A 26,567-nucleotide genomic window follows, 5' to 3' on the forward strand; every position below is an offset into this window, starting at 1 on the left:
TTGATATCATAAATAAAAACTTGAGTTGATTAAAAATTTGATTCAAATAGGCCAATAAATATATAGTCCCAAGCTGCAAAAATAAAACACAATTTCTGGTAACTTAAAAATACAGCGTATCTAAAACAATCACATTAACTACTATTTAGAATACAATTTAAGAAACTTAAGCTAGCCTTTATATTTCTCTATCTCACGTTTGAGCTAGCATCTTCCTCCTTGCTCCACAAGTTATGTAACCCTTTCATTTTTAACACTTAAAAAAAGAACTTAGATATCTTCTGACAAACAAGAAAGATATACTATCAATCTCTTCCTAGCCATAAAAATAAAAATAGCTTAAAAGACTAGAAACTATATTTCAGTTTTAAAAAATAACAGGTTAGTAAAACATTTTCCAGTAGTGGAGAAGGCAGCATCAGGAATTTGGTTTCAGAAGGGCACATTTCTATAGATTATTTGCTATATATTTATATAGCACAGAACATTAACAAAGTAATTTTGAGTATTTACTAGTCAAGACTCACAACATCCAGTTGCTACAAAATAGGAAAATTAACCTTGGTTTATTCTGGGAGAACCAAAGCACATATGAGAGATCTTGCCAGGGCCAAAGTGAGGCGTCATTAACCTCTGACATCATATGTGTTCGGAACCAGATGTCTCTTTCTAAAGGACACTCACGTGTCCAATGATGAGACTAAAAACGTGGGATTTGTTGTGGAGAACTAGTTTTAAATCCACAAGTAAAAAGATCAGAGCATCAATAGAGAAGAACACTTCACTATGAAAGGGTTAATGAGAAGAAAGTTGAAACCAGAGTAAAGTCTCTTCAGATAGAGATCATTTTTCAGAAATAAAAATAGCAAAACAAGAATAGGGACAAAATAATAGCTATAGAGTTTCTCAATTTCTAAGCCAAGTGCTTTTTACAAAATTACTTAAAAGTGGACCTTTCTTAAAGACAACTCTTAAACCTTTCGCTCCATAAAACTCTTGTGAAGTAGAGTACAAACTTTCAGGGAGGAAAGCGGCAAGCGGGAAAAAAAGGTTAAGACCACATGGAGAGTGAGTTGGCTGGAACAGACGCCATGTCTTGCCACACTGATTTAGGAGTAGAAGCAGAAATTAGAGATGAAAAGGCACTTTTCTGTGTAGACAAGTGGAATAATCCAGAGGTTCAGTAGCAACCCAGCTATTGCATATATATTATATATACATTATATATAATATATGTATATATACATATATAATGTATTATATATGTATATATACATATATAATATAATATATATGGGACTTGGGATTTTAAATACACAATGAAATCTAAGATGATGAATGCTCTTCTGGGGATTGAGATGTTCAGTATTGAGATGTTCTGTATTGCATACAGACACTGTATGCAATAAGCTACTGAGACCTCAACAAAAAGCAGAGGCATAAATGAGTCATAGTGTTGCTTTAGTACAGCTACTGCATTCTGTACAAAATAGTGTTACATATATTTGGTGGACACTGAGTCAGTTAACTTGACCTGAGAAAGGGATTTAATTTTAGCCTGATATATGTGTTAGGACAAATGAAAATATTTGCCATGGAAAATGCAAAGGTTCTCATTTACATGGAAAACCACGTGAGACCCTGGGCTTCATAAATCCATGTGAGTTATACTAATGGGCATTGGGAATGTTTGCAGTATATCCCAAAACTCTGAGAGACACACATGAAGCATCTCTTCATGAATGTCAGGAGAGGTCACAGTTGTCTAAGCTAGTACAGAAAATCTGATATTCTGGATTCCTAGGGAGGCTTCACAGTCTCCTCAACCCATTTTCATAACTAAATTCCATGGTGTGACATAAACATCACCAGTTGAGGTCATGATATCCAACATCCTGCTGGGCCAGAGACTAGGCCTTCAAAATTTTAAATGGTAGTCCAAGAAATAAAACCTCAAGACGAGAATTTTTGAAAACTCCATATCTAGGAGTATAAGATTGAATATATAAGACTGAATATCTCAACAAATCGTTTTTTGGTTGTTATTGAACATACTTTGAGATGGCAGTTACAATTTAATCATAACTTCTAGTCAAAAGTTTTATCTCTTTGGTTTCAACATGCTTCTTAAATATTGGTTCAAGGACCAACTCTGCACAACATAGCTTTTGAATAAGACCATTTGGATGATAGGATCTGCCCATTTCAATATATAAAAAAATAGTTGCCTATTAGATGCACTTGGTAACAACATTCATAAATTTTCCCTCCTGCATCTCAAACATTTACAGTACACAGGCAGAGATAAGGAATAGAACTAGCACTTTATACTATATGGAGATGAGTAACCTGATCTTTATCTTCTTAATCTCCAATTACTGCACTGATAAGACTACTTTAGGTAATGACTCAGTAGAAAGGACTGATTCCTAGTTAACTGTATAAAGATTCATTCTGTTAATGATAGTTTTCCTTCTCTCTGACATACGGAAGAAAATTTCATATTATGGTCTCTCTTACTTGATAATGTATGAGAAAAAGATGTTTAGTGTTATATGAATTTGGACATTTTTTCACTCTAGTCTACATAGCTCTGAACTTCCAAAAAGTAAAACTTACCCAACTAAGATACCATAGTAAAAAAACCAAGTCATTTCATATCTACCACTAAAGCTTTTTTTGCAAAGATAAAGCACAAATAATTCAAGCCTAAAATAGAAGTTTGCAAAATGTGAGAATTCTCTTGCATGCTGTGAACTGCAAAATTTTAATAAACTTTAAGTCAACCTTTCCTCTTTTTCTTTCACACATACACAGGGAAGAAAAGGCTGTCACAAAAGAAAAATGTCAGTGAGACAATTTAGCACGTAGTTGACTTTATATCAGAGAATATATCTACAACATCTCAGTGACTATGCAGTTTAATTGGAAATCCTTAATAATATATTCAATTATATTTTCATTTAAACTACCGGGGATGTTAATATCCTTATACTCTAGGTGTATAATATGTAAATACATACTTTACCTAACCACTAAGAGAGGTTAGATATTTTTTAAGGGGGGCAAACCCACCTGTGCTGAGCACTTATTCCTAGTTTTGTGCATGGGATCACTCTTGGTGGTACATGAAGGGTGATATACAGTGTGGGCAGCATGCAAGGCAAGTGCCTTACCTGCTGTTATATATGGCTGTCGTTTAAAGTATCATTATGGTAAAACATCCTCCAAATGTTATTAATTATCATTTGTAAGATCTAGCCACTTCTGAGGGTTCTACTACCATAAAAACTTTATAGCTCAACACCAGAGACTCTGCTAATAAGCGATTCTTTTCAATGATCAAATTAGTGGTGCTAAAATTATATGGACTATCAGTCTAGCCCTTTAAGGGGCATTATAAACTCTTTTAAGCCCCCAAAGTCCTGGTCTTTCCAGATAACTAATTTGTTACTTGCTCTAGAAGTTAAACAGAATCTAAGCACCTGACCAAGACTCTACTGGAATATTAGTGGATGACCTTTTTACTTATCACTGGCTTCCGAAACAAGAGTTGGGGTTGCTTTTAGGTTTAGAAAGCAGGTTAATTGTTACTGGATGTTTGTTCTGGTGCCTTTTGCCTGGAGCACGAGGGACACATACAACTGTTTAAAGCTTGCTTTCAGTGTAAATTAACACCTGGTGAGGTGAGGTGTGGAGCTCTAGAACATTGACCCACCCCAATCTATATAAGGCTATCACAGCGAACTAATAATTGCATATGGCCAAGTCCAGGAAGTCAGCTTAGAACCATTTCTTGTTGGAAGTAACACAAATACTTTTATGATTGTTATAAAATGAATCACTCATTGCTATCAAAGTCCCTTGTCCTTCATTCCTCCTTTTATTTAGTTTTTTAATTTTTTTGAGGAGGTATTTATTGTTCTTTATCAACAAGTTTTTTTGGGGGAGGGGCTGTTAAGGTCTGCAAATAACCTTATTTGTAGGATGTTGAAGGGCCTTGTAAGTTAAAGTACAGGAACTATAGAAACACATAGCTAATGCATTAGTGGAGGCTATGAAATTTCTACTTCACACTCTTCCTATTCCTCTCTCTTGGTTTTCTCCCAGAGTCCGTCTTTTTCCTTGTTCTCCCCAAGGCGTTCCACAATCCTTGTATACTCAATTCAGGTGAAACACATTAATTACAGCAATGAGTATATCAAATAAATAGTACTATAGCTCTGTCATCCAGTTGTTCCAAAATTTGCTCGAGCGGGCACCAGTAATGTCTCCATTGTGAGACTTGTTGTTACTGTTTTTGGCATGTTGAATATGCCATGGATATCTTGCCAGGTTCTGCTGTGCAGTCGGGATATTCTCGGTAGCTTGTTGGGCTCTCCGAAACGGACGGAGGAATCAAACCCGGGTAAGCCGAGTGCAAGGCAAAGGCCCTATCAGCTGTGCTAAGGAAAAGGAATGGAAATATGTGCCCACTGAAAATGAACCAATTGGGCAATAGTTTTAATGCTGTCATTGGTTACATTTGCGTCTATGATGGATTTAACAGACAGGAGAATCTGAGCATTTTGAGAAGTTCAAAAATGATGCAAAACTGAGCACACCTTCTTGCTTTTACTTTAATTATCATTTCTTAACACTTTCTTTCTTCTACCCCTTATGCTTTTGCTTATAGAAGAATGAAGAACTATTCTCTAACAGGACTACTCCAATGCTTATCTAAAAGAAGTTCAAGCTAATGCATGACTGGGCTGGTCCAAGGGTCTGGAGCTCTACTCAGTGTTTCCTAGGAAGGGCACAGAACAGGAATTTTGAACTACATCTGGGAAATGATATATCCAATCTGTATGATAGATTCTGTAATGGACACTGGTAATAGTAGTTAACTTGGATGCTAGAGCAACTGCTATTTACAGTAACGTGCATTTTCAATTCTAGACAGATTTCAGAAGGCTACAGACCTAAGCATCAAGCTTCTTATATGACAAATGCTTATTCCAGTAAAAGGGGTCTCTTCCATATGAAATGGACTCTACTCAAATTAGGCCAAAAAGTTTTTTATGTTGTATCTTGATTTTCCTTGGGGACGCCAGGGGTACTCTAAATACTGGCAACAGCACTGTAAATTTAGGCTCCATCTGCAGCAATAAGAAATGAAGTCATGGGCACTTTCAGTTTAAAGAGAGCTTACACATTTTAACATTATTATCTTGCTTAACTCTCAAAACATAGCATAAAAGGCTGAAGGAAATATATAATACACCACTGATTTATGAATAAGGGCATTGGATGGGATGCCTGACACAAGTGACTTAACTAAATTTCCATGCCTAGAAAAGAGTGAAGCTGAGTTTGGAGCCTATTTTTTGCTTTCTAGTATAGATCTATACTCTGGGCCATAACCCAGGGATCAGAGACCTTAAAGAAAACTTCATATAAAGTAGAGCACTGGAAGATGAGCACAGTAATGGGAAAAGACTATACAATGAAAAATGAAATAGTGAGTAGTAGACTATTTTGAATGAGAACTAGGGAAGTCATTCTCCAAAGATGGGTAAAGAAATTGTACTGTTCTTATGAGTAAACAAGGCCATAAAAATTAATGAAGGGGTTAGTTCATTTAAATTGTAACACATTTCTTTAGCATCTACAATGTCCCTGCTACAGGGAAGCCTAGGACAGGTAAAGATTTTACATTGCAAGCCCCAAAGAGCAAGAACTTCCACAAATTTAAAATGAAAGGCAAAGGACAAGGGAATCCTCACTGAGATAAGAAACTGCTGCCACTTTAAGGATCTAAATTCTATCTTACTGTTCCAGATACTATAGATGGTGTCAATGTTTTGTTTTAGTGTGGCATGCAAAGAACTTGGTGATCTGCTACTGAAACAAAGGAAGCAAGCAGTGCCTACAAATTGGCAATAAAAGCTGTGTGTTTTAGATGGAGACTGCACATCCCCACTTTGAAATGTAAAACTGCAACTATAAGTGGGTAAGTGCATGGGGGATTTGATTCTGTTCCATAATGTTTTAGGAGACGAGTTACTGGATGAGCATTTTGTATCAGCTGCGGGTCCCATTCACTGACCTTTAAGAATCTAAGATTCAAAGGCAAACTGCCTTCCTCAAGCAGTCTCCACTCTGTACTTAGAAATTAACAAGCTAATTTTAGATAGCTTTTTTTTTTTTTTCGGTTGAGGAGGCTGTTGATCAAATCTGTTTAGAGCCCCTTTCTATTCTACTCACTATTTAGAGAGAACAGATGGGAGGTATCAGAATAAGCAATTCTATAGCTTATATGACCCATGTCAGGTCAGCTATAAAATCTGCTGTTAAAGAAATATAGCTGCCTGAGAGGATGTTGAACTAGAAGGCTTTGAAAGATATTTACATCCTGAATTTTTTCCCATAAATGTAACAAAAAAAGAAAAATATACATGATAGTGGGTGCTTCCTGGTAGGAAGGTGAAGACAATTGAAACCTTTACTTCCTACATTCTTAATACACTGAAGGTATCTCACTCTCCTATAAGTCCATCATGTGCTATTGTGAAGTTAATGCAACTTCCTTCTGAAAAAGGACTCTAAAAAGCATCTCCAATGTGTAAGATGCTTTGAAAGCACTCTAAAGAAACAGCTGTGCCACTCCTCCTTTTCATCCATGACACCTGGAATTTGGGAAACACTTCCCTGGTAATGTAAGTTCCAGCCAAGGGCAGGGTCATCTTCCTGTTGGAGAACAACTGCAAAGTTTCCTACACTTTCAATGATAAGAACATGTATTCCAAGTCATAAAATTAAAAATCTTCTTTCAATGTCAACTTGAAACTAGAAAATAAACTCTGAGGTAGCAGCAATACAGTAATAAGGGCCCTTGGAATCTAGCCTTAGATCTCATATATATATATATATATATATATATATATACATATATATATATATATATATATAGTTGGAAATTGCTAATTATGTTGTTAGAAGATTGGGTTAGAATTGAAGCGTGCTTTTTTTCCTCCCAGAAATGGTGACCTAAGTACTAGGGGGGAAGTGTATCCCTACTGTAGAGCCACCTGGATAATCTGTCTGACCAAGCAGGCAACTGAAAAAAGAAAAGAGACACAGAGAAGAAAAAAGAGTCAGTATAACACAAATAGTATTGGGTCTTGGCTCTAATTTTAGAGATTTATGTTAATATTCTCCTGCCCCTCTGAAATGTGTACTTCATTTCAGATGCTTCTCCCAAACAGATGACAAGTCTATAGGGTCACAGCATACCTCTGATCTTCCAGACATATAGAAAAATAATGTTTTGCTGAAGGCAAGAGAGGGAGTAACATTTACACATGTGCCATACTCCTCTTCCTCTGCTGACCCCACAATAATTAAAATCTTCAGTCTTAAGTCTGAGGGAAAGTTGGCAAAGGGACATGAGAAACTCAAGGCAAACATTTAGACACCCAAGTGTTGCATGATACAGTAGTAAATTGTTACTATCTTTTTTCCTTCTTAGCATCTTTTCACTTTTGTTGACCAAGTAAAGTACCGGGCAGGGATAAAGGACATGTGAGTTATTTCTATCTTTAGGATTTCAACTTCTCTACCTGACTTTGAACCAAAGGCAATACTTCACAGGAATCTTCCAGCAAGCTTCTTTGAGGTAGGTAAAACTTGGACAAAACCAATCTAAAGAAGGCAAAGGATATCTAAAGCTGCACTGTGGACAGGATTAATTAGGAGGAAATTTCAATAGTGAAATATGAGCTTGTCATATACAATAGTACAGAAAAGAGGGACAGGGCTTAAGGCTCTATATCATTTAGACAAAGCTTTTAGTATTTAATAGGTGGAAATAGGTTAATCTGGCTAGCAAAGAACAGAACCGGGGGACCAAAGACAGAGCAAGAGAAGAACTTTGGTTAGCACAGAGAACAGCAAGAGTGGGCAGCTAATAGCATGGATATTTCACAAAAGTTTGAAAGCAATGAACACCCTAAATGTTTTAATTAAGCTTTTGTTATCACTATTGTTTGTATAAAGAGAAAAATTTTGCCACTTTCCTTGGGTCTCTTATTTGTACACTATACTATAACCATGCTAAGCAATATCATGGAAAGCCAAATCTCATATAAATAATTGGTGTAATGGAATCAGAACTCCTTTGTTCTGCCTTTTTGACTTACAGATGAGCAGGGTGATGTGCCTGAGACCGAGGGAGGTGAATTCTCCCAGCTGGGGCCTGCCTCTCTGCAGACTCACTGCTATCATCACAGGCAGATGCTCTACTTTTAAATGAACGTGCCATCATAGGCCAAATGTTAGTAGTTAAACACCATTCTCCAGAAACACACAAAGCTAGACTCAAGTTCACAGACACAGCTGGTGGTTAAGAAACTCTTAATGAAGGAGAAGAATTCTCTATTGGCTCCAAGTCATTCACCATGACTTCTGAAACACTTAGATTGGAATTGCTTTCTCTACGAGAGAAACGAAGACTCACTATTGTCCTGTATTTCTCTCCCCAATCTAAGAATATACATTTGTTAGAACATCCAATGGAAAACAGTGGATCACACATAATGCTCTCGCGGATTGATATAAACTCTCTCGGCGTCATTGGCTTGAAGATGTTTGTCAGAGTTCCGGTCTTGGTAGCACATCTGATTGCAAAGGGGGTACATCTGCTGAATCCCATCTTCCTCCGCTGGATTCTCGTCATAGTCAAACCTCCTGCTATTTAATCCATTCTAAAAATTCAAACATTGCTTATATTAGTAGAGCAGCTGTTTGCATTTTTCCACTCTTTGGTAAAAAACAGGCAAGAATATGAAGCAATACAGTCTATGTCCTTGATTAGTTATGAATAAGTTGTAAGTTATGAATAGTAAAGCCTTTTAAGTTATGAATAGTAATGAATAGTAAAGTTCAACAACTTATCACATTGTAGCCATATTTATATTGTATATATTTTTTGCTTTTTTGGATCACACCCAGCGATGCACAGGGGTTACTTCTGGCTCTGCACTCAGAAATTACTCCTGGCGGTGCTCAGGGGACCATATGGGATGCTGGGAATCTAACCCGGTTTGGCCTCGTGCAAGGCAAACGCTCTACCCACTGTGCTATTGCTCCAGCCTATATATTGTAAAAATTTAAAATGTTCAGGAACTACTTTTGGCTCTAGGGCTCAGGGATGGTTTTTGATGGTAACCACGGGGCCATAAAAGGTGCCTGGTATTGGAGCATGGTCTCTAACCTGTTGAATTCTCTCTCCAACCCTGGTCATTTGTTCTTTACACTATCTGAAAAGGGTGAAGAAACTCCTACACATAGAACATAGTAACAATGCAGTCAGATGCATGTTTTAAAATTTGGAATGGGCATCAGTTAAAGCAAACTGGAAAACAAGGTTGTATGTAAACTTCAAAGTTTCTTTGAATGGCTCCAACTTAAGAATTAAATCAAATAACCAGCAAAATACTTCAATAATTCAGTTTGGAAGATTAGAGAATAAACTGAAATTTGGCTGGATGTTGGACATAACTATGAAAAAGAAGTTATTATAAAGATATTCTCTTCTCTGATTTTTCTACCTTAAGTGACCTCAGGTCACAGCAGATATAAATGAGTCCCCACCCTCACCCAATGTACAAAAGTCTTCACTTGGTTATGGGTTACAGAGAACTGTATTATGTCTAAGAAGAGTGCGTTCAAGTACTTTAGCCATACTACAGACACTCAGAGCAAAGGAGGGAATACAATGACACCTACTGGAGGTCAAAGGACATTTTAATAAGAATGGGAGCCACCAACTCTGCCTGGGCTGACCCTGGTAGCAAGATCACATTACTTACTGAGTGCTGAAGACCTCCGACCTCTCTTTCTTTGAACTGAGTCTGCATAGACAAGTGCTCAGTCTAGAGGAGGAGAACAGAAAAGGATATGAACTGTGAGGCACCATGCACATGCAAAAAGACATAGGGACTGAGACCACTAAGACCCTCTCTCTCTCTCTCTCTCTCTCTCTCTCTCTCTCTCTCTCTCTCCCCCCCCTCTCTCCATCTTCCCTTCTTCCTCTCCAGATTTCCCTTTAGAAAGGAATAAAATATAAGATCATTTGATTCAGAGCACCTATGGAAGGCCTGTTGACATCTTACCTAAGGGAGAACTCAGCACAAAAGGCCTCTTGCTATTTTTCAGGTGAACACTTTGATTTTAAAGTGATGTGGGGTGGTGGTCAGATTTATTTCAGTGCCTTTCTAGCTGCATATAATCACCCAGCCCTTCCTGCCTACTCTCTGTTCCCCCACCTCCTCATGGTTGAAAGGGGTTTGAACCTCATCCTGAAAATAATCTTTTCCAGCTTCCTTTTGGTTTAAAAACACACCCACTGACCCACAAATTAAATATCACCTCTTTTGGGAAACACTTCATGAAACCCACAAGCAGAAATAGTCTCTCCCTTTTTTTATGTTTTCATTGCATTGATTATCATGATTATTTTCTTATATGCTTATCTTCTTTACTAGATTTAGTATATAAGTTGGAGGTTTTTAATAAACATTTCATTTTATCTTGCATTTGTTCTACAGATTCAATACTTTTATTCTGTAGATGAAACAAACTCAGAATGAAGGCATCTCCAGTCACAGACTGACATCTGTGTCACAAACTGATTTAAATATTACTTTGTTGATTAAATTCTTAAGCTAACATTCTATATCACCCATGTCTAGAAAGTAAAAGTTTTATAAACACATAAAACCATACCTGAAAGTCCCAGACCAGAAGCATACTTACCAAAATGCTTTCCATATCAATATCTTGTGGTGGACTTTTAGTTTAAAAGATCTGTCCCTTATTTCTGACTTTATTTATTTTTTTTGGGGGGGGTTACACCCAGCATTGCTCAGGGGTTACTCCTGACTCTGCACTCAGGAATTACTCCTGGCAGTGTTTCGGAAACCATATGGGATGCCAGGGATTGAACCCAGGTCAGCTGTGTGCAAGGCAAATGCCTACCTGCTGTGCTATCACTCTGGCCCTATTTCTGACTTTTGAAATATTACCCATCATGTTCTAATTAAATCATTATTTCTTATACAAGATCTTTCCACATTATCCAAATTTTTCTTGCTCTCAAGTTTTTCCATTCTTTATGCTTATACCTTTACTAGAGGTCACACCCTGATCTACCATGCTTTTTTTTCTTTTAATGGTTTTTGTGTCACACTTGGCAGTGCTCTGGACTTATTCCATGCTCAGTGCTCAGGAATCACTCCTGGTGGACAAAGGGGACCATATGAGATGCTGGGGATCAAACCCAGGTCAGCTGCATGCAAGGTACCCACCTCACCAGCTACAATCTCTTTTTGGCCTCCAATCTATCTTGTTTCCTAGTTTTCACTGTCCTGTTTCTCTCAACCCCAGCAGCATGTCTCGATGATTTCCTCCACTGATACTAAAGGCACACATTTGCAGAACTCCAAGGCAGTGCTAACGTCATGAACATGTGACCACACACACATAGAACCTTGTGGTCAGAAGAGAACCACTTGGGGGTTTAATGTTCTACATTTTAGATTTCTTGATTTCACTGTCAGCTTGCTATTTGTAAGAGGTCTAAGGAGATAATGAAGCATATACTTCCAGGACTTGTAGTCTCAGCTCGAAAAGCCATCCTGAGTAAAGAATTCGGGCTGTCCCGGCAGCACCGCAAGCTGGAGATTGCTCTGGACCCCAGACCAGAACACCACCACCGGGGTGCCAGACGGAGAAGGTACAGCCAGCACACCTTCCCCAGATAGAGCCCCGGCGACAATGAGCTTCTACTAACACGGCTCTGGTATGCGGGACTGGGACACCTCCAAACCGTGCAGCCGCTTATGTGGCCACGGGACCTTTCCTGATATATAAAATATATGCTCAGGAACGGATCCACCACCCCTGAGTGAACATTATTCCAGTGGCACATAAACCAATTTCAAAATGCAGCGGCTGCTGGCAGATATACTCCTGGTCTCTGAACTAAGCTACGGCCCTGTGCAGCCCTGGGAGGTGAACGGTTTCTGTCCTTTGGCCTTTCCCCCCCTGGACAGCATGGCGACCACCACCATTCAGAATCAACTGGACAGAGAGGTAGGAGCTTGAAGTGATGGGACACATGGGGAATCTTGCGATGGGGGAGGCAGAACTGGCCCTGCCTCCTGCCTAAATGAGACCCCAAGCGATCGCCCATGAACAGGTCCTCCGCTCCTGAACAGCCATGATCCCAGCACCACAGAAACCAATCTCAGAATGCAGTGGCTGCTGGCCAGAAATACTTCTGGACTTAATACCAGAATTCCAAATCTGGGCAGCTGCTTTCATGATCGTGCAACATCATATACTCTTTGTTACCAACAATAGAAAACGTACAATCTAATGATGCCATTCTGACAGATTTGAGTGTTGGGGGAAAAACTCCAAATAATGATAGTAAGTTTCCTGTCGAAAATTGAATGTAATCAAAGTAAGGAATGAGTAAAGTGAAAAACATCTGCCACACAGGCAGAGGGGGAGTGGGGGGCGGGGTATACTGGAGTTATTGGTGGCGTAGCATGTGCACTGGTGAAGGGATGGGTGTTTGAGCATAGTATGACTGAGACTCGATCCTAAAAGCCCTGTAACTATTCTCATGGTAACTCAATTAAAAAATAAATTAAAAAAAAAGAAAAGCCATCCTGCTTCCTACCGCTTATCTTCTGTAGGATAACAATGGTTGGTCCTTTCCGCAGGAGCAGGCTTGAGGAAGAGACGAGAGACAGGGCCTCGAGAGGGAATGCAGAGAAAGATGAGTGGGAGAGATAGGAGGATATAGGAATGAGAGAGGCGGTGTGATGAGAGTAACCCAATATACCTAAGCTTCCTGTGGTAAGGCGGAAAGGACAAACCAATGTCATCCTACAATCTTCTCCTTGGTTCTTGACTAGTCTTCCCCCATCATGGTTCACGCTGTCCCCCACCTCTCCCTCCAGGACTATATTCCATAACTACCTCTGTGAGCACTCACCCCTTAACCCCACCTGCCATGGGACCCAAGTGCTGGCTGAGGGAAGACTGGGGTCAGGGGAACATGATCACAGAGTGAGGCCCAGATAGTAGGTAGTGGAGGTCAAGTCTCAATGAGGACAAGCCATTCACTCATTCCACATCTGGCTCAGTACCTAGTATCATCATCTTGACATCCTTACATTATCAACAAAGGCCTATGTATTTTCTTTCACATTGCTACAAATTATCAATAGGCTCTGGTTCAAGATAAAAATTAACAAAGAACTGGGGAAAAGTAACTGAAATTAAAATACGTCCTCTAGTTTCTAATTTTTAGATTATCTGTGTTAATTTTATGTTCTATTAACATAGAGAGTTCTACATAATTTTAGAAGAGACAAGGCAGGTAGAAGTTTAATTTCTAGAAGAAGCAAGTGCCTTTTTTTTTGGCTTTTTGGGTCACACCCTGTGATGCACAGAGGTTATTCTTGGCTCATGCACTAAGGAATTATTCTTGATGGTGCTCGGGGGAACATATGGGATGCTGGGAATCAACCTGGATTAGCTGCACGCAAGGCAAATGCACTACCTGCTGTGCTATGACTCCAGCCCGAAGCAAGTGCCTTTTCATGCAGAAGTGGCAATATGCTTCCCTTGCACGTGGCAGTCCTGGGTTTGATACAAGGCATTCCCTATGGTCCCCGAAGCACCGCCAGGAGTGATCCCTGAGCTAGGAGCAGGAGTAAACCCTAAACCATTGGACAGAGCCCCCAAACAAAACCAAACTTTAGAGTTCAAGAGAAGACTGGGTTGAAATAAGTGCTGTTCTAGGTTAGTGCCATAAAACTCCAAATACTTTGTTTTTGTGCCACCCCCTGCAGTGCTCAGGGCTTAAACCTGTCTCTGTGTGCAGGATTCATTCCTGTGGTGCACAGGGGACCATGTGTGGTACTGGGTATTCTGACTGGGGTATGTCCTGTGCAAGGCAAAGTAAAGTAAGCACCTGAACCCTTGAACTATTTTCACCAGCTCCATCAAGTAATAAATTTAACATGACCCCAAGTAAGTTATCTTTCACACTTTACTGGTTACTCTCAGTGAACTCACATTTGATTATAAACAAAACACAGTAACTATGTTTAAGTCCTTGAAAATCTGTATTCAGGGAGAACACATATGACTCAGTGTCTAGAATAACAATACGACAAGCATTGTAATAGTACTAGGAAATTCAGAGGCAAGAAAATCTATTTTTGCTTCCGTACAGCCAGATTTCAAAGAGATGGCCTTATGAGTAATAGCGGCATAGCTAACTTCATTTTAGAAGTCCATCTAACTGTGGGAGTTAATAAAGTTCCCAAAAATGACAGCAACTTGACTCAAAACAAAGAAGTATACAGACCCATGGGATGAATGCAGAAATTTAATAAGGACAACTTACATACAGGGGGTTGTGACTCTGGACATTGTGGGCAAGTCTTTAGTTTGAAAGAAGATCCTATGTAACTACTTAGTACTGGATTAATTTTTTTTTTTATTGAATCACTGTTAGAGCATTACAAAATTATTCCTGGTTTTGTTTCAGTCATACAACGTTCCAACACCCACCCTTCCACCAGTGTAATTTCCCAGCATCTGTGTCCCCAAGTACTGGATTTCTTGTTTCCTACTGAAAGAATGTCTTTGTTTAATATCTAACTAATGATAAGTGTGTGTAAGATGCTAACGCTCCAGAGGCATGTCATGAGCTACTTTGTTCTGTCAAGATTAATGATTCTGTCTGTGGTTTCATGTATATTTCAGTAATAAGTATAATACATGCTGATTTAATTCCCAGAATAAGATTACCATAGGTCAGATGAGTATGATGATGATGCTTAAAAGAAAACTGCACTCTTTTCTGCTCTTAAAATTAGCCAGAAGCAGCAGATTTGAATAAAAACAAGAAGAGTGTTGTAAAACCTGAATTGGAAACGGTGCCCAGATACTATGACCAACTTTTATGCACAAACAGAAAACTAAGTGAATGCTTAAGTTCCTTTTCTCTACCCAAGATAGCACATCTGATTAATAAATCTCTATACCTCATTAATTTTATAAATTTATTTATAAATTTTATAATACATCATTTAATTAAATTATACAGATGGGAGTCTCCTATATCCTAGGGACAGCCCTACATTAAGTTTTAGGACCATAGAAAGCATGCTGTGCTTCTCATATGTGGCATCCAAATTTCTGACAAAATACATCAAGTTTTCATTTAATCTAACAATGAGTCCAAATGTCCTTATTCTGCTCCTCCATACGTTACCTGCAAAGCTGCATATTATGATGCTTTAAAAAGTTAAGGACCAAAGATTATACAAAAGTGTCCTGCACATATCTGGTGCTTAATATATAGGAACTGACTTAACCACTGAGATTTTAACTGATGGATACATTATTTGCACAATTTTTCCACAAAGCCTTGGGTTACTCCAAATCTCAATTATGAATTTAGAAGACCCTATTTTCAAGCACTACCTCGTAGCAAATTTTTAACTATAATCTGTATTTATTTTTGTAAAATAAAGTTACTAAAAGTCATAGAGACCTTCATTGCTAACTCTCAAGCTGCTAAAACTACTGGCGTTTTATGTATCACTATATTTTACCTTAGTAAATATTTTTGCTCTCTCTGAATTACCAAACAAACCAGTACATATGCTTTTTACTTATGTTTTTAACATGAAAGCTTATTTTCAGTGACACAGCAAATACTAAAATCCATGAACAAAACTTTCAGAATCATTATGGTTTATTTTAGGTAATGAAAAAATTAAGATTCCAAGCTCTTATTCTCATGAGAGCCACATAATCCTGGCTATTTTGCTTGCTCTGGCAACAAAAGACTACATACAAGCTAGAGTTCAATTTGGCAAAATCATTCCTGCTGTCAAATTTGAGTCTACAAGCCTTCTACTTAAAAGCCTTAAAAATTGTTTTTTATGCATATTCTCTCACGTTTTCCCTCCAATTCCTAGCCCCGAACTTTCCCCTTCAGAATTGTTTCACATTTAGAAAAACATCTAACATAAGTCACTCCCATTGCCTTAAGAACTTCCATTCCACTGTTCTTCAAATCTCTCTTCCCTTCCTTCCAGTCTTCCCTTTTGCCATATAAGCATGTTCAAATTTCTCCTATCTTTTAGAGAGATTGTATCTATTACTATAACATTTAAATTCTAAAGGGTCTATAAACTTACTTCTCAATGCCTTGGTTAATATGATTCCTAAAGCTCAGTACCTCGCTGTTGAAAGACCACCCTAGGACTAGAGTGATAACACTGAGGGTAGGGTGTTTGCCTTGCATGTGGCACACCCAGGTTCGATTCCTCCATCCCTCTCCTGCCCACACGGTAGCCTGGCAAGCTACCCATAGTATGTTCGATATGCCAAAAACAGTAACAAGTCTCACAATGGAGACATTACTGGTGCCCACCTGAGCAAATGGATGAACAACAGAAAGAGTGCTACAGCGCTACAGTGCTACTAGATCCTCTAAACCCTTACAAACTTGCACCTGGTCTGCCCTCTATTGCTGCCATTCCATTTCAAGTATTTGCACGGTTTCCCTCTCAAATCCTTGGGTAACCTTCCATTTTCACTTATGAGCACCTCAGACATAACCAAATATTTAACTGGGAACTTATTTTTAATGGAACCAGACAATCAGATTACAGATCACATGAAGAATTCATGAATGCATTACTTATTTTGATTCTGCTAGAAATCTTGGCTAGTCCATTAGAAATGAAGCAAATTACTGCATATTGCTCTTTTATGTCTATCCAGAAACTAAATCTTCAATATTTTATGTGACAGTTTCCATTTTAATTTACTTCCACTATGCTTTTGTTTTTCTTGATTCTACTGGTAAGCAGGGAGATCATGTTTTTGTTTTTTCCCCTCACTACATCAGAGTTCCAGTTCGATATTTAAGATTTATGATGACTTGTCTTCTAGGGGACTCCAAATTAAGATTTTTCTGGAATTGCTGAGCTACAGTCATTTTCTGTGCATACTGACTTGCATTGTTTTTCCCGTGTTTTTTTACAAGATGCCCTGCATCAGTTGGTATTCTCTCTCTCTATTATAGTCTAGGTCATGTGATTACAATAGAGTCGATCTTTATGAGTTTGATGTAACTGTACACACCAGTTTACCTCATTATGACGATAGAGAAATAATGGCAGATCACTCCTATCAAATAACAACAATGGGTGCAAAATATATGGAATTTTTGTGTTCAGACATTAGATAACTGAATTTCATAGGAGTAAGATCCTAGAGAGTAAGAAAACATGAAGTGCAAGACACACAGGTATAAATGTGTGCATGCCTATGCACACCTGTCCTCGTGTGTGTGTGTGTGTGTGTGTGTGTATGATAACTCAGACACATATACACACAAAGTAACACGGACACACACAGTCAGAAAATAATTACTAGGAAATGACAAAATTTAAACAACTGACAATATAATCTCACAATATCTAGAATTCAATTAATATGTGCTAAACAAAACAGAAAGGCTGGGGAGGTAATTCCACAGAAATGAACCCAGATATGACTAATAAATTAAGTCGATTAATTGGTGTGTTTAGCCCACTGACGTTGAGAGAGATTATTGTTATAGGGTTTTATCCCATTTTTCTGCTGAAATTTGGTGTATTTGAGAGTCCTGTCTTTTCTTAAAGTAGCCCATTCAGTTGTTCGTGTAACCATGGTTCTGAGTCTATGAAGTTCCTAAGCTGTTGTTTATCTGTGAAACTGTACGTTGTTCTTTCTGTTATGAATCAGAGTCTAGCCAGGTAAAGTATTTCGGTGAGGCATTAATTTCATTGAGTTTTTTTACTATATCCCAAATATGAAAGCTTGTAACTATCTAACGGTGATTCAATAAAATAAAAAAAAATTAATAGTCAAGAACATTGAAAATAGCTATCATGTGGAGTTGACAGCATAGTACAGGGGTTACATAAAGTGCTTGCCTTGCATGCATACAGCAGACTCTGGTTTGAACCACATGGTCCCTGAAGATTACTCCTGGCTTTGCAATCAGGAATTACTCCTGGTGGTGCTCAGAGGATCATATGGGATGCTGGGGATTAAACTTGGGTTGGCAGGGTGCAAGACAAATGCCCTACTGTTGTACTATAGGCCATCCAGTCTCCATCTTTTTTGTGGGTAAGGGTACCCCTGCAGGTTCTTGAGCACCAATGGGGAATGGAGTGGCTGGGTAACTCCTGAGCAGAACCACATCCTCAGGCCCTTGTGTTTGAACCACCAGCCCAAATGGAAAAAGCAAAAAACCGAAAATTAAAACTAGAAATCAGTAGAAAGTACAACTTTAAATTATAGAATAGGAAGCAAACAAACAAAAAAGTAAAATTAGGATTCTATATTTCACAATATAAACATAATATAAAAACTTAAGGTCGAATGTTAAAACATTACAAAAAGGGGTGAAGAGACAGTACAGCAGGGCAGGCACTTATCTTGCATGTGGCTAACCAGATTCAATCCTCGGCACCCAATATAGCCCTGCAAACACCATCACAGTGACCATGAGTGCAGAGATGGGAATAAGCCCACAGCACTGCCAGGTGGGCACCAAAAGGAAACATAATTTGAAAATGGCAAACAAAAACCAAGAAAAGTTGTCTGTAGACCTGTACATAAGAAATGTTATGGGGAAGTTTTTGTTAAAGAAAACAAATTCCAAATATGAATTCATAGGTTTTCAATTTTTTGTTAAAGACCCTGCAACTGAAAATATGAGTTTACCAAGATATCATGGCCACATCTGCAGCCATTCGGTATCTGATAGCCTAGTTCTCCCTTTTGGAGAACCTGGCAAGCTACTGAGCGCTTCCTGTCCGCACAGGAGAGCCTGGCAAGCTCCCTGTGACGTATTCATATGCCAAATACAGTAACAATGATGGGTATCATTCTCCTGACCCTGAAGAGCCTCTAATGCAGCACCGTTGGGAAAGATGAGTAAAGAGAGGCTGCTAAAATCTCAAGCTAGGACGAATGGAGAAGTTACTGGGCCTGCTCAAGCAAATTGTTCATCAACGAGATGACAATGATACAATAATATGGAGAAACAAAATGTATAAGAATGTTAAGGAAAGAAACTGAAGTATACATTAATGCCTAACATAAAACTGTACATTGTTATTATAACGCATCTGTGCAATTATTCATATTATATGAAAAAATTACATATTGAAAAAAAGAAAAAAGGTATAGCTATATATTCAATAGAATGATAAACATACAAAATAGTTAATTTAAAAAAAGGAAGGAAAAAGGAAGAAGGGAATTAAAAAAAGTGAAAGAACTAATATAAACATAACAAAACAACTGAAACAGAATTTTCAGACTGAGTAAAGGACATAATATTCAATTACATGTTTTCTATGTAAAGTAAAATTTATACGTAGAGGCATAGTCTAACAGAATGGAAAAACTCATACCATTGAAACCTGAGTCACAAAAATGTTCAAAACTGAAGTATTTATATAAATATAAATATAATCGCTGGACAAAAATGCACAATAAATCTTTTAAAACTAAAACAGGGTCAACTTACCAAAACAATACTATGTATGTACATATTAAAAGAGATCCTTAAATAAATAGAAAAAAAAGGATAAAAGCATATTCAAATAGCTAAAAGTAAAATTTCTCTCTATAACTGACAGTAATATAAACTAAAATTATGTAAGAAGACCTGAATAACGCTATTCATCAGCGTGACATAATTGACATTGGTAAAACATTTTTACTCAACAGAAGAATGCACATTGTCTCAGTATACATAAAACATTTCATTTCAAATGGGTGAAGGGAAGCGGACACTCTGATGGAGGGTGTAATGCTGGAATATTTTATGCATGAAATTCTTTCATTATCAGCATTAAAAATATTACAAATCATCATCATCATCATCCCGAAGATCATCGATTTTCTCAAGTGGTTTTAGTAACGTCTCCATTTGTCCTATCCCTGAGATTTTAGAAGCCTCTATGTACTCGTTCTTCCCAACGATGCTGCTCTTTCAGGGTCAGGGGAATGAGACCCAGCTTGTTACTGGCTTTGGCATATGAATACACCATGGGAAGCTTGTGAGGCTCTCCATGTGGGCAGGAAACTCTCAGTAGTATCTTACAACCTACTTCTCCCTCTGGGAGAAACTGGCAAGTTACTAAGAGAGTTTACAAATCATGGTATCTAAAATAAAATTTTAACATATAGAACATAATAAAAGTAGTTTCAATACATTTAAAAAAGGATTTATATTCTACATATATATTTCCTAATTCTAAAAGAATTGATGAGAAATCAATAATCATATTTGGAAAACTTCAAAATCTTTGGAAAGTAAGCAGTATATATCTAAATAACTCTAAGGACATAGAAAAATTGAAAAAAGTAAAAATATCTTGTATTGAATGATTAAAAAGTCATTAAGAGGTATACAATAATTCTATACTAAACTTGATGAAACTTCAAACTATGAGAGCTCAAAATATTAAGAAAAGAATTAATGGGTTTTAGGTCAGAGCAATAGTTCAGCAGGTAGGGAGCCTGACTCATAAACAGCCTTCCTGGGCTCCATCCCTGCACCATACATGGTCTCCTAAGGCCTGCCAGCAGTGATCCCTGAGTGCTGAGCTAGGAGTAAGCCCTGAGTACTGCCAGTTTGGGCCCAAAAAGTAAAAAAAAAAAAGTAGCTTTCAATTCTTATACTGGGAAAAGTATCTTAGTGATCTCAGCATTTTTAAGAAACTGAAACATGGAAAAATTGTATAGTTTTGTTTGTTCTTGAGCTACATCAAAGGTGCTCAGGGTTTATTCTGTGTTCTGCATGAAAGACCACACATAGTGGTGCTTAGGGACCAGAGAGGGATTCTGGGATTGAATCTGGGTTGGCCACGTGCAAGGCAAGCATCCTACCACATCCTACCACTCCCCAGAAAATTACTTTTTTTTTTTTTGGCGGGGGGTGGGGGTAGGGTGTGGTCATACTGGTGATGCACAAGGGTTGCTCCTGGCTCTGCAGTCAGGAATTACTCCTGCTGGTGCTCAGGGGACCATATGGGATGCTAGGAACTGAACCCGGGTTGGCTGCATGCAAGGCAAATGCCCTACCCACTGTGCTATCGCTCCAGCCTGCCCCAGAAAATTAAATCTTAAAGGAGGAAAAACAAAAGTAGTAACAGTTAAAAATATCAATAAGCAACAAATAAACAATGATCAAAATTAATGAAACTAAAGATGGTTATTTGAAAAAAAAAACATAGAATTAGAAAGCTACTAATTAAAAAAGGAAAAAAGTCACTATTAAAATAAATTATGACATTGCTACTGATCTTATCTAAATTAAAAGGATGAAAAACATGATCAATTTGATACCGATTAGTATCAAAAATGTAGATGAAATTGACAAAAATGTTTTTGAAAGACAAAATCCAGAGACATTTCAGGCTCACATGGAAACATTAGTAAATTCTACTAGGCATTCAGAAGACTAAAACTACCCTTAATTTTTTCCTGCACAATGTAAAGAAAATTCATTGTAACTCTTTTCATGAGATAGCATTATATGAAAGCCAGACAAATCTATTACAAAAAATTATGAAAGATTTTTATTCACAATATTCCAAAACCTCGTAAAAAAAAAGACAGTCCTTAACTGTTGGATGAATAAACAAATTAGAGTGCAATCATACAATAGGCTAGTACTCAGCAATGAAAGAAAATTTATTCATGCAGCAACATGGATCTCATAAACATTATGCTGAGCAAAAGAAACTGGAGACAAAGGAGGGCACTGTGTCCCATTTATGTGAAGTTCTTCTCAAAAGGCATGCTAAGATAATTGTGCTAGGAACCACGACAGTTGGAGAAGGAACTAGTGGTTAAAGGAGTGTTCAAGATATTTTCAAGTCCCAGAAAAATTCTTAATTGGGGTGGTGGTTAAATTTGCATCAATGTATACATTTGCCAAATTTACCAAACTGTGACCTTGAAGTGGAGCATCATTTTACATAAATCATAATTCAATAAAGTTGAGCTAAAACTGCCTTTCCGTTGTATTATATTCTACGTTGGAGGAGAACGCTCAATGAAGAGAAGCAGAAGAAGGTAGTCTGGAATCTGACATGATACAAGCACGTAATACATTTTATACAGTCATGAATATAGCCAGGCATTATTCACAAGATAAAGATTCCTCAAGGCATAAGCTATGTTACATTCCTATTAAGTACTTCTCTTATAGAATTTGTAAAAAAAATATTAAAACAGTGAGCAAAGATACATTTTCCCTCTCAGTTACTTTTTTTTTTAACAGTTATGACAGACTGGATTGCAATGAGCAATGATAATAAAGACTGTATTAGAATAAAGTAAAATTTGCAACATTAGGCACTTGTTTAATGAGATATGTAATTGTTATGATTCTCCTGATGTTACCCATAAGGGTAAATTTGTATGAATGATTCTTATAAATAGTAAACTCCCGACAGTCACAGATTTAAAATCACTGCATCTAACCTATTCATGAATGATTTCTGAAAGGTTATGACATGTAGTAGTTTGTAATTTTGTTGAGACAGAAATTTGAATAAAGATCTATTCATCTTAGTTCATTTATGTTTCTGGATGGATCTCCCAAGCAGAACACAGCAGGCCTGGAGGCCACTCCTGGCAATACACATCATCTGCCTTGTTGCACAGGCATGATGGTTCAGTGCTGCAGTGGCAGCAACTTAAACCACCAGGGTGATACCAGACTGTGCCTGGGGAGACGTTTGGTGGTAATGATCAAACTCAGTTTAGTGCATCCAAGATATTGCTCCATCCTTTAAGCTACCTCCCTAAATTCTTAGATTCTTAGATTGTTTCTATGATAGGACAATTTAGTTTGTCAATGAGTTTAGCTCAATAGCCATCATTCAATGTGTCTTTGTTACTCTCAACTCATATGAGGTTTATAAAAGGGGCATTTAGGGAGAAAGGGTTTCTCAAAAGCCTGTGAATTATACATTCCATGTCAAGGGAGAGAGTTGCTGGGAATTAATCAAAGCCCTTCATTCCTCCCTTCCTTTTCCTTCCTCCCTTCCCTTCCCTTCCTTCTCCCCTCCTTCTCCCACCCTTCTTCCCCGCTTCCTTCCTTCCCTCCCCCTCACCTCTCTCTCTTTCTCTCTCTTCTTCTAACTTAATTTAAATGCCATGGTTTACAAAGTTGTTCATAATACAGTTGTTTGACGATCCAACACCAATCCCACTACCTGAGTGATCTTCCCTCCATCAGTTCCCATTTGTCCCAACCACCACCCAAGCCTGCCCCTTTAGCAAATACATGACAATTTGTTTTATATTGCTTATTACAGGGCTGGAGCAATAGCACAGCGGGAAGGGCGTTGGCCTTGCATGCGGCTGACCCGGGTTCAATTCCTCAGCCTCTCTCAGAGAGCCAGGCAAGCTACCCGCACGGGAGACCCGGCAAGTTCCCCGTGGCATATTCAATATGCCAAAAGGAGTAACAATAAGTCTCACAATGGAGACATCATTGGTGCCCACTTGAGCAAATCGATGAGCAACGGGATGACAGTGACAGTTGTTTATTATAACCAAATGACTAAAGAAACCATCAAAAATACTTCAGTAAAATTTGTGAAAGTTGTTGTATCTCACCATGGGGCTGTTAAATCTTTGGGGATTTGACACTAGTTGAGCCTTCTGTGTTATGTTTGTTGAGTTTAGCTGGCTGCTATGTTACTTTCTCAGCGAATTTGCTGTGCTCCTACTGGAATGTCAGTATTGTGGGATCTGGAGGTATCAGACAACTGAGAAACTTCAGGATCTACAGAAATGGATGAGTCTAACAGATTCTTAGTAAAGCCACGAAGTTAGGCCACAGGCCATTTGTATGGTAGCTGCTGGAGCAGGAATTTGGCCTGCTCCCGTCCTGAGGACACTGTAGAATTTTCAGCTGGGGAGCTGGTATGTTCATGAATTTTATCTACTTGGCTTGGAGCTCTTCAGAGACTCAGTTCATGAATCTGAACAACAGAGCCAGTGGGTGAGTCAACAGGGCATCGGCTATGGGAGGTGAATGTGGCTGCTGCAGACCAGCAGGTGGGCTGGGGAAGGCTGCCTGGCCCGACTCCAAGAAGACCCCCGAGTTGTCAGATGGAGTTAGGTGACAGGCTACGCCTGCATCCGCGGTATGGGATTCTGCAATCAAGACTGTGAACGTCATAAAACAGATTCTCACTCCCTGATGGTTTTGACAGACTAGAGTTGAAGGAGGGAAAAAGGAAAAATATCTATTTCAACTCTAACTTTTAGTGATGCTCATGGAGAAATTGGGAATGGGATATTCTGGGAAATATGCATGAGTGGGACTGAAATCCTTGTGTCTATAATTTTAACCGCAGGACCTGGATAGTTAAGAAGTAATTTGTGTGTATGAACGTCATAAAAACAGATTCTCAATCCCTGGTAATCTTGGGAAGACTGGAAGAGATTGTCTAGAACTGAAAAAAGTGGAAAAAAAAGAACACAAAAGTTGGCTCGACAATGTCAACATGGGTAAAACAGACACCGTTAAGCTCATGTTATGGAAAAAAGGACTGGAATCTATCAACACAAACTTACCCACTACTCTTCACCCCGTAAGACAGTTGTTGTACAACATGCTTTTGACACATTCTAAAATATTATTATTGCTCCCACAATAAAAATGACAAAGCTGGGGCTTAGAGACATGAAAAAATGCCCCCATATTTAATTTATTTTTAATTCAGAGCTGAGATTCTAATTCTTATTATGCACTTCCATAATCTGTTTTTAGCCGCCACAAAAACTGCCTATCAAGTATATCCAGTCATTTCTTAATTTGACTATGGAAGGAGAGTGCAAGCAGCGAGGCAATGGGCAGCTGAAATGGGACATGGTATACAGAGGAGAGGAAGGACTAGAGATGTGTAGTGCTTGCCAGATGCCTGCCACTTGCTTTATCATCATCCGAACTGTTCACTTAGAAGATCTGGGCTCCAGTCTTGATTAAGAAAAACCATAGACAATCTATTTTTTAGCAAATTGAGACTCTTGAGTCTTTAATTTACCATAGCCCAGAGATGAGCCCCCCTCCCCAGAAAAGTCCTTTTCTATAGACTCATACTTAAAAAAATTAAATTAACTTAGAGGGCATGTTTCTTCTATTGGAAAACAATACCATACAACGTAACATCTAGTCTCCTTATTTATAATATTAAAGGATGAAATGAGTCATCTATTACAATAAGTACAGAATGTTTACACTGCAAATTTTCAAAGGCAAGCTTAAGATTCATAAGGTTTATTTAAAAGATAGAAGATAGATAATTTACTCCACAAGGTAGTATTTTTCTCAAGTCATCACAGAACTTTAATAGCATCGTTGCTAGTGACAATACTGTCATATCCAAAAGGCAGTGTTCCTCCTTAGTTACAAATAAATTTCTTTACTTCTACTGAATGTATACTCTAGACTTATTTTTTTCAAAGTGAAATTTGTTATTGCTTTGTTCTGATCTCAGTAAATATTCACATAAAAGTATCCCAACGCCCCACAAATGATGAGGCAACCTAAGTTAAAGATGTGCTCCAAATGAGCCCCATGAGAGACCTCTTCCACTCTCCATGCAACACCTCCCAACCTAACCCCCCCACACAGTTAGGGATGCGGTTCAACACCAGGAATGATGAAGCAGCAGAGGAATTCACCTAAGCCAATGGACAAGAGCCTGCCTAGAAGAAACCCTGTAATCTCCCCAGTGGTGACTTCAAATGACCGTGATCAGGCTGTTTGCTGAAAATAACAGCAAAGAAAGAGAGGAAGTAAGAGATAGCTACAATCAGAAATCACTGATCTGATGAGAAAATTTAAAAAAGACCAAAATCTCAAAAGAGGTACTAAACAGTGATGATAGCAGCAGAGGAACAAATCAGAGTATTAGAAGGAAAGATGCATGAGACCATTCAAAAAGAACAAAAGAAGGGGCAAGGGAGAAAAATGAAGGAAACACCAGGGTTCCATAAGAGCCTGAAGAGAAATAACATCTGAATTATATCAGAGATACCAGCCTGAGAACAACATATGGAAACCCAAAATTCACCTATAAGGGAACCCCCATAAAAATAACAGAAGACCTTTCAAGTAAAGTCTTGTAGGCTAGAAGGGAATGGAATGATGTATCCAACACGCTGAATGAACTAAGCATCCGAACAAGATTACTTCATGTTGCTAGACTATCGTTCAAATTCAATGGTACATGACAGAACTTCAATAGCAAACACCAGCTAAAGACATTCTTAGTCACTAAACTGGACATGAAAGATGCACCAAGAAGTCTCATATAAAAAGCTAAAGAAATCACGATCACAGAAACAAAAACCCACATAAAAATGATGTAATTATTTCCTTACTTCAA

At 38.2% G+C, this 26,567-nt stretch overlaps 1 protein-coding gene across 1 annotated transcript in view; it reads right to left on the reverse strand.

Moving 5' to 3' along the window:
* Positions 1-6,937: 6,937 nt before the first annotated feature.
* The window catches only part of NECTIN3 (nectin cell adhesion molecule 3), a 103,465-nt gene continuing 83,835 nt past the window's right edge, over positions 6,938-26,567 (reverse strand). The window contains exons 8-9 of the mRNA XM_055126724.1: positions 9,852-9,914; positions 6,938-8,744 (exon numbers count right to left, since the gene is read on the reverse strand). Of these exons, the coding sequence (XP_054982699.1) occupies positions 8,568-8,744; positions 9,852-9,914 (240 nt within the window). The 3' untranslated portion in view covers positions 6,938-8,567. The remainder of the gene's footprint in view (positions 8,745-9,851; positions 9,915-26,567) is intronic.

The sequence above is a fragment of the Sorex araneus genome, chromosome 2 (genome assembly GCF_027595985.1).
Source record: "Sorex araneus isolate mSorAra2 chromosome 2, mSorAra2.pri, whole genome shotgun sequence".
Taxonomy (NCBI): Eukaryota; Metazoa; Chordata; class Mammalia; order Eulipotyphla; family Soricidae; genus Sorex; species Sorex araneus.